Source organism: Notolepis coatsorum, assembly GCF_963971535.1.
Source record: "Notolepis coatsorum genome assembly, chromosome: 13".
In the NCBI taxonomy this organism is placed as follows: domain Eukaryota; kingdom Metazoa; phylum Chordata; class Actinopteri; order Aulopiformes; family Paralepididae; genus Notolepis; species Notolepis coatsorum.
The window spans coordinates 63,657,000-63,667,191 of record NC_140177.1 but is presented as its reverse complement, the minus strand read 5'-3'; the positions used below and the strand labels follow the sequence as shown (position 1 = coordinate 63,667,191).

The 10,192-nt window shown below is 43.6% G+C and overlaps 1 protein-coding gene across 1 annotated transcript in view; it reads left to right on the top strand.

The window, feature by feature from the left end:
• Positions 1-10,192, top strand: part of LOC311239379 (disks large homolog 4-like) — a gene marked incomplete at both ends in the record, with an annotated part of 140,812 nt that overhangs the window by 30,439 nt on the left and 100,181 nt on the right. Inside the window, one exon of the mRNA XM_084327686.1 lies at positions 9,415-9,551. Coding sequence (XP_084183812.1) covers positions 9,415-9,551 — 137 coding nt within the window. The remainder of the gene's footprint in view (positions 1-9,414; positions 9,552-10,192) is intronic.

The following is a 10,192-nucleotide window of genomic DNA, read 5'->3' as shown; positions in this document are numbered from 1 at the left end:
AATTAAGGAACCTATCAAACCAAAAACACAGAGACCCAGACAACCAGACCACACGTCTCCAATACAGTGAAACACTGAAACATTACAAAAACACAGTCAGAAAAAAAAGGGACCAACATGTTAGAAACCTACAAGATATAGAGGAATCCATAAAAACAAACAACTTCTGGGAAAACTGGAACAAAATAAACAAAGTAAAATGGAGATGTATGGGTAAACCACTTCTCCAATCTCTTTAGCCCAATACAAAAAAATTAACAGCAAAAACACATACAAGATAAACTACAAAGCCTGGAGTCAACCATAAAAGACTACCAGAACCCGCTAGACTCCCCAATTACACTACAAGAACTACAGGACAAAATAAAATCACTTAAAACCAAGAAGGCCTGCGGAGCGGATGGTATCCTAAATGAAATGATCATATTCACAGACTCCAAATTCCAATTGGCTATACTAAAACTCCTTAACATTGTCCTTAGCTCCGGGATCTTCCCCAATATCTGTAACCAAGGACTCATAACCAGTGATGCCACAGATTACTTGTAAAAGTAATCCGATTACTGATTACTGATTACTCCTTTAAAAAGTAATCCAAGTTACTTTACTGATTACTTGATTATCAGAGTAACTTAGTTACTTTGAAAGTAACTAGGTTACGAAGTCGTCGTCGTTCCCCCAACAGTTTTTTTTAAACGCTTTATTGAAAGTGCATAAATAGTTTTTAACTTGTTTCTCTGCACATAACGTAAATTGTTAAACTAGTGCTTCAGCTTCTGTACCATCAAGTATGGTAAAGCAACAGTCTATGATGCTCACAGCATTAGAGCAGCCAGCCAGTGGTTGTACAACACCAGTGTATCTATTCACATCTAACAAATGCAGGCTGAACTATTCAATTATATCAACTGTAACTATTAAATTGTTTTTATAAATGTCTCTCTATAAACATACAATCAGTCTCTCTTTAACATGTAAATGAACTGTAAATCTGGCAAATAAGAGCTTTTGCTCTGCCACCATCAAATATACATTAATCAATAGGGAAAGAAACAATCTTTCTCTGGTCTGCATCCCCCTTAACAATTGTGTGTATTGAGCTGTACTGTATTGTACCCATTCTGCAATCTGTTAATAAAGTTTTCAATCAATCAATCAATCAATCAATCTCTCTTTTGCTGTTTGGCTGGCCTCCGAGTCCTCCTGTACCTATTCGAAGCGTCGCCTAGTGTTGTGATTCCAGATGCTTTCAATGCAATTGGATGTGCTGTTTTTAGCGGTAGACAGTATTTTGACTGAGGCTACGTTTAAACGAGCGTTTTGGAGTGGAAGTCTGAACAGAAACCGCAAAACGTCTTCTTGCGGTTTCACTTCGTTTAGACAAGCGTTTTACTTTTGGGGTGGAATTCTCAGACGAACATAACAACGGAGCCCTGCTGTCACACGATTGGCGCATATGTCACATGACGTGCTGTGAAGACCCGCCCTACTCTGCCTCTGATTCGCAGACTGTGGATGGGGAATGTGATTGGGCCAAAGCAGAGTCACTCACAGACAGAGAGTCCAGTCACGCCGCGGGGACACATTCTTGTGTAACCCTTTCACTGCCACACCACGTCACTCCATAATAATAATAAGAAAAACAGCTCAAAATGTATTTTTGACTGTCGAAAACGAAATAAAATACTGCATTCCGCCTGCATTATGAATTTATGATGAGATAGTAACGAAATAGTAATGCACAGCCACTTGGACAAGTAACTGCAATCAGATTACTGGCTTTTAAAGATTAACGCGTTAGATTACTATTTTCGGGGAAAAGTAATCAGATTACAATAACGCGTTACTTAGTAACGCGTTACCGGCATCACTGCTCATAACACCGCTCCACAAAAAGGGAGACAAATATGACCCAAACAATTACCGTGGGATCTGTGTCAACAGCAACCTTGGAAAAATCCTCTGTATGATCATTAACCACAGACTCATACATTTCCTCACAAACAACAATACCTTGAGCAAATCACAGATTGGCTTCCTACCAAATCACCGTACAACAGACCATATTCTTACCCTCAGCACCCTAATCGACAACCAAATAAATAAAAATAAAAGCAAAGTATACTCCTGTTTCGTTGACTTCCAAAAAGCATTTGACTCAATTTGGCACGAGGGTCTGCTGTACAAGCTGTTAGATAGTGGCATTGGAGGGAAAACCTACGACCTCATAAAGTCAATGTACACCAACAACACATGTGCTGTGAGGATTGAGGGAAAACACACAGACTTCTTCCCTCAATGCCGTGGGGTTAGACAGGGGTGCAGTTTGAGTCCAACCCTCTTCAACATATACATAAATGAACTGGCAAAAACATTGGAACAAACTGCAGCACCTGGCATCCCCCTAGCAAACACAGAAGTCAAATGCCTACTGTTTGCAGATGACCTGGTGCTGCTGTCCCCAACAAAAGAAGGGCTACAACAGCACCTTGACCTTCTGCACAAATTCTCCCAGACATGGGCACTGACAGTAAACCTAAACAAAACTAAAATTATGATATTCCAAAAAAGGCCCAGCCTACAACAAGAAAAACACAAATTCCTCCTAGTCACAATTTCCCTAGAACACACACAAAACTACACATATCTCGGCCTAAACATCAGTGCTACAGGGAACTTCAATCAAGCTGTGAACGACCTGAGAGACAAAGCAAGAAGGGCTTTTTATGCCATAAAAAGGAACATCAAGTTAGACATTCCAGTCAAAATCTGGCTCAAAATATTAGACTCCGTCATAGAACCGATTTCCCTATATGGTTGTGAAGTCTGGGGCCCACTTGCAAACCAAGACTTCACCAAATGCGACAAACACCCAATTGAGACTCTGCATGCAGAATTTTGCAAATCCATTCTCCGCACCCAACGGAAAACGCCAAATAATGCATGCAGAGCAGAACTAGGAAGATACCCACTAATCATAAAAATTCAAAAAAGAGCATTCAAATTCCACAATCACCTAAAAGAAAGCGACCCAGACACACTCCACAACATAGCCCTCACCCACAGAGAGACCCTCGATAGATGCCCACTCAGCCAGATGGTTCTGGGACTCTGCTCATAAACACAAGCAGAGCCACCAGACAGAAACCACACTGGACTAAATCAAATTATAAGAAAACAAAAAGAAAACTATCTGACACATTGGAAAGAAACAACCCAAAACCAGAGCAAATTGAAATGCTATTTGGCCCTAAACAGAGAGTACACAGTGGCAGAATACCTGAGCACCGTGACTGACCCAAAACTAAGAAGATCCTTGACTAGGTACAGACTCAGCGAGCACAGCCTAGCCATTGAGAAAGGCCGCCATATAGGCAGACCTGGCTCCCAAGCGAAGACAGACTATGCACCCACTGCACACAAGATGAGGTGGAAACCGAGCTCCACTTCTTAACAACCTGCCCCCTATACCAAGACATCAGAGACATATACTTCCCACAAATTGCAAACACCCAAAGAGACTTTGAAAATGGACAATAACTCAAAACTCCCATACCTACTGGGAGAAATACAAGAATGTGCAAACACAGCAGCAAGATTTGTGAGCTGCTGTGACAAGAAAATGATATCCAGCAGAATGCAACCACCATAAAGACTGTACAAGAAATTCCGTCTGTAATGTACTGATTTCTTTTGTTTTCTCTGTTTGATTGTTTTGTTTTGTTTGGCTTTGGCAATGTAAACGTATGTTTCCCATGTCAATAAAGCCAATTTGAATTGAATTGAATTGAATTGAGAGAGAGAGACATGGACAGTAGGGGTGGAACAGTTCACAAAAACCATGATTCATGTTCATAATGCGGGGAGAAACAATTCCATTGCCAATTCAAAAAGTATTTATAATAATAATAATAACGTTTTGCCTTCAATCCCACTTCTTCTTCTTCCTGCCTTTGCTGGTGCAGCCCCCCGACTCTGGAATAACACCCCCTTCTGTCAGATCTGGAATAACACCCCCTTCTGTCAGATCTGGAATAACACCCCCTTCTGTCAGATCTGGAATAACACCCCCTTCTGTCAGATCTGCCCCCTCTGTTGATTCCTTTAAGTCTAGGCTCAAAACACTCCTTTATTCACTAGCCTTGATTCCTTTAAGTCCAGGCTCAAAACACTCCTTTATTCACTAGCCTTGATTCCTTTAAGTCCAGGCTCAAAACACTCCTTTATTCACTAGCCTTGATTCCTTTAAGTCCAGGCTCAAAACACTCCTTTATTCACTAGCTTTGATTCCTTTAAGTCCAGGCTCAAAACACTCCTTTATTCACTAGCCTTGATTCCTTTAAGTCCAGGCTCAAAACACTCCTTTATTCACTAGCCTTGATTCCTTTAAGTCCAGGCTCAAAACACTCCTTTGTTTCACGAGCCTTGATTCCTTTAACCCTTTCACTGCCACAGTAAACCCAGGAGTGATGTGTTAGACTACAGTACAGTACCACAGTAAACCCAGGAGTGATGTGTTAGACTACAGTTCAGTACCACAGTAAACCCAGGAGTGATGTGTTAGACTACAGTTCAGTACCACAGTAAACCCAGGAGTGATGTGTTAGACTACAGTTCAGTACCACAGTAAACCCAGGAGTGATGTGTTAGACTACAGGGTTCAGTACCACAGTAAACCCAGGGGTGATGTGTTAGACTACAGTTCAGTACCACTGTAAACCCAGGAGTGATGTGTTAGACTACAGTTCAGTACCACAGTAAACCCAGGAGTGATGTGTTAGACTACAGGGTTCAGTACCACAGTAAACCCAGGAGTGATGTGTTAGACTACAGCACAGTACCACAGTAAACCCAGGAGTGATGTGTTAGACTACAGTTCAGTACCACAGTAAATCCAGGAGTGATGTGTTAGACTACAGCACAGTACCACAGTAAACCCAGGAGTGATGTGTTAGACTACAGTACAGTACCACAGTAAACCCAGGAGTGATGTGTTAGACTACAGCACAGTACCACAGTAAACCCAGGAGTGATGTGTTAGATTACAGGGTTCAGTACCACAGTAAACCCAGGAGTGATGTGTTAGACTACAGGGTTCAGTACCACAGTAAACCCAGGAGTGATGTGTTAGACTACAGCACAGTACCACAGTAAACCCAGGAGTGATGTGTTAGACTACAGTTCAGTACCACAGTAAATCCAGGAGTGATGTGTTAGACTACAGTACAGTACCACAGTAAACCCAGGAGTGATGTGTTAGACTACAGTACAGTACCACAGTAAACCCAGGAGTGATGTGTTAGACTACAGGGTTCAGTACCACAGTAAACCCAGGAGTGATGTGTTAGACTACAGCACAGTACCACAGTAAACCCAGGAGTGATGTATTAGACTACAGGGTTCAGTACCACAGTAAACCCAGGAGTGATGTGTTAGACTACAGTACAGCACCACAGTAAACCCAGGAGTGATGTATTAGACTACAGCACAGTACCACAGTAAACCCAGGAGTGATGTGTTAGACTACAGGGTTCAGTACCACAGTAAACCCAGGAGTGATGTGTTAGACTACAGTTCAGTACCACAGTAAACCCAGGAGTGATGTGTTAGACTACAGTTCAGTACCACAGTAAACCCAGGAGTGATGTGTTAGACTACAGTACAGTACCACAGTAAACCCAGGAGTGATGTGTTAGACTACAGTTCAGTACCACAGTAAACCCAGGAGTGATGTGTTAGACTACAGGGTTCAGTACCACAGTAAACCCAGGAGTGATGTGTTAGACTACAGTTCAGTACCACAGTAAACCCAGGAGTGATGTGTTAGACTACAGTACAGTACCACAGTAAACCCAGGAGTGATGTGTTAGACTACAGTTCAGTACCACAGTAAACCCAGGAGTGATGTGTTAGACTACAGTTCAGTACCACAGTAAACCCAGGAGTGATGTGTTAGACTACAGGGTTCAGTACCACGGTAAACCCAGGAGTGATGTGTTAGACTACAGCACAGTACCACAGTAAACCCAGGAGTGATGTGTTAGACTACAGGGTTCAGTACCACAGTAAACCCAGGAGTGATGTGTTAGACTACAGGGTTCAGTACCACAGTAAACCCAGGAGTGATGTGTTAGACTACAGCACAGTACCACAGTAAACCCAGGAGTGATGTGTTAGACTACAGGGTTCAGTACCACAGTAAACCCAGGAGTGATGTGTTAGACTACAGTACAGTACCACAGTAAACCCAGGAGTGATGTGTTAGACTATAGTACAGTACCACAGTAAACCCAGGAGTGATGTGTTAGACTACAGTTCAGTACCACAGTAAACCCAGGAGTGATGTGTTAGACTACAGGGTTCAGTACCACAGTAAACCCAGGAGTGATGTGTTAGACTACAGTTCAGTACCACAGTAAACCCAGTAGTGATGTGTTAGACTACAGTACAGTACCACAGTAAACCCAGGAGTGATGTGTTAGACTACAGGGTTCAGTACCACAGTAAACCCAGGAGTGATGTGTTAGACTACAGTTCAGTACCACAGTAAACCCAGGAGTGATGTGTTAGACTACAGCACAGTACCACAGTAAACCCAGGAGTGATGTGTTAGACTACAGGGTTCAGTACCACAGTAAACCCAGGAGTGATGTGTTAGACTACAGTACAGTACCACAGTAAACCCAGGAGTGATGTGTTAGACTATAGTACAGTACCACAGTAAACCCAGGAGTGATGTGTTAGACTACAGTTCAGTACCACAGTAAACCCAGGAGTGATGTGTTAGACTACAGGGTTCAGTACCACAGTAAACCCAGGAGTGATGTGTTAGACTACAGTTCAGTACCACAGTAAACCCAGTAGTGATGTGTTAGACTACAGTACAGTACCACAGTAAACCCAGGAGTGATGTGTTAGACTACAGGGTTCAGTACCACAGTAAACCCAGGAGTGATGTGTTAGACTACAGTTCAGTACCACAGTAAACCCAGGAGTGATGTGTTAGACTACAGTACAGTACCACAGTAAACCCAGGAGTGATGTGTTAGACTACAGTTCAGTACCACAGTAAACCCAGGAGTGATGTGTTAGACTACAGGGTTCAGTACCACAGTAAACCCAGGAGTGATGTGTTAGACTACAGGGTTCAGTACCACGGTAAACCCAGGAGTGATGTGTTAGACTACAGCACAGTACCACAGTAAACCCAGGAGTGATGTGTTAGACTACAGGGTTCAGTACCACAGTAAACCCAGGAGTGATGTGTTAGACTACAGCACAGTACCACAGTAAACCCAGGAGTGATGTGTTAGACTACAGGGTTCAGTACCACAGTAAACCCAGGAGTGATGTGTTAGACTACAGTACAGTACCACAGTAAACCCAGGAGTGATGTGTTAGACTATAGTACAGTACCACAGTAAACCCAGGAGTGATGTGTTAGACTACAGTTCAGTACCACAGTAAACCCAGGAGTGATGTGTTAGACTACAGGGTTCAGTACCACAGTAAACCCAGGAGTGATGTGTTAGACTACAGTTCAGTACCACAGTAAACCCAGTAGTGATGTGTTAGACTACAGTACAGTACCACAGTAAACCCAGGAGTGATGTGTTAGACTACAGGGTTCAGTACCACAGTAAACCCAGGAGTGATGTGTTAGACTACAGTTCAGTACCACAGTAAACCCAGGAGTGATGTGTTAGACTACAGGGTTCAGTACCACAGTAAACCCAGGAGTGATGTGTTAGACTACAGTACAGCACCACAGTAAACCCAGGAGTGATGTATTAGACTACAGTTCAGTACCACAGTAAACCCAGGAGTGATGTGTTAGACTACAGGGTTCAGTACCACAGTAAACCCAGGAGTGATGTGTTAGACTACAGGGTTCAGTACCACAGTAAACCCAGGAGTGATGTGTTAGACTACAGTTCAGTACCACAGTAAACCCAGGAGTGATGTGTTAGACTACAGGGTTCAGTACCACAGTAAACCCAGGAGTGATGTATTAGACTACAGTTCAGTACCACAGTAAACCCAGGAGTGATGTGTTAGACTACAGGGTTCAGTACCACAGTAAACCCAGGAGTGATGTGTTAGACTACAGTTCAGTACCACAGTAAACCCAGTAGTGATGTGTTAGACTACAGTACAGTACCACAGTAAACCCAGGAGTGATGTGTTAGACTACAGGGTTCAGTACCACAGTAAACCCAGGAGTGATGTGTTAGACTACAGTTCAGTACCACAGTAAACCCAGGAGTGATGTGTTAGACTACAGTACAGTACCACAGTAAACCCAGGAGTGATGTGTTAGACTACAGTTCAGTACCACAGTAAACCCAGGAGTGATGTGTTAGACTACAGTACAGTACCACAGTAAACCCAGGAGTGATGTGTTAGACTACAGTACAGTACCACAGTAAACCCAGGAGTGATGTGTTAGACTACAGGGTTCAGTACCACAGTAAACCCAGGAGTGATGTGTTAGACTACAGTTCAGTACCACAGTAAACCCAGGAGTGATGTGTTAGACTACAGTACAGTACCACAGTAAACCCAGGAGTGATGTGTTAGACTACAGTTCAGTACCACAGTAAACCCAGGAGTGATGTGTTAGACTACAGGGTTCAGTACCACAGTAAACCCAGGAGTGATGTGTTAGACTACATGGTTCAGTACCACAGTAAACCCAGGAGTGATGTGTTAGACTACAGTACAGCACCACAGTAAACCCAGGAGTGATGTATTAGACTACAGTTCAGCACCACAGTAAACCCAGGAGTGATGTGTTAGACTACAGTACAGTACCACCTCCGCGGAGTCTGCTCAGTGTACAGTCTGCTGGACTATGGGAGGGCCCTTAGACTACACAGGGTTCTGAAGACTCCTGTCTGAGTGTTATTTGGTTCCTCACAGCCAGAGCCCAATGCTTCCAGCGGTTCTCGTGATAAAGCTCCCTGTTTCCTCTTAGGTCCTCAGCCGTCTGCAACTCAACAGACGTCGAGTCAAACTGCCGTGGAGATGAAAGATACAGAGAGAAAAGATATCGACCCAGTTGTTACGACGTAAACAAGACCACATGGCTGCTCCTCTCTCACTTTGATGTTTTCAACTGAAACATAAAGACATTTTGTGATTATTAATGGACTGCAATTATATCACAACGTGTCAACCTGCTCATCTGGAGCAGTTAAGGAGTTAAGTGTCTTGCTCAAGGACACTTCAACACGCTGCCAGGAGGAGCTGGAATTGAACCGGGGACCTTCCAATGACTGTTGACAGCCGTTCTACCTCCTGAGCCTCTCTCTCTCTCTCTCTCTCTCTCTCTCTCTCTCTCTCTCTCTCTCTCTCTCTCTCTCTCTCTCTCTCTCTCTCTCTCTCTCTCTCTCTCTCTCTCTCTCTCTCCAGGTCTGGGCTTCAGTATAGCAGGGGGGTTGGGTAATCAGCATGTACCAGGAGACAACAGCATCTACGTGACCAAGATCATCGAGGCCGGAGCCGCGCACAAGGACGGACGGCTACAGATAGGGGACAAAATACTGGCTGTGAGTATTACTATATATACACACATATTACTATATATACACACATATTACTATATATACACACATATTACTATATATACACACATACATATACACCTCAACACCTCAGTACTGACTGAGTATTACTATAATGTATATAAGTCTGATAGTGTATAACAGGGGTCTCAAACTCGCGGCCCGCGGGCCAAATGCGGCCCGCTGGATGATATTTTGCGGCCCCCTACTTGACATCAAAGTTTAGTGTTAGTGCGGCCCGCGCGCAACTTTTTGCAGAGTCGTTGCGCGAGTTGGAAGTTTTATTTATTTTATCACTTGTAGGCTACCATAGCGCAGGCTCATGACAGCAACGTTATGTTAGTGACTTGGTTGAAACGTGATTCCGGAGTGATATCAAGTAAAGTGGAAGGAAAATATATCCTGTCATCCAGTGCGTATGGCAGGCATCCTCAAAATTCTCCGCTATCTCCTCTGCAAGCACTGCTCCACTGTCTGCGTCTGTCTACTCTGGTCCAATCACATTCAGCGTCCCGTCAGCGTTTCCCCCCTCACCCACAGTCTGCGAATCAGAGGCGGAATAGGGCGGGTCTTCACGGAATGTGTGTCGTCTCTTTCAACGGTCTGAGTCAGAGAGAGAGTTGACA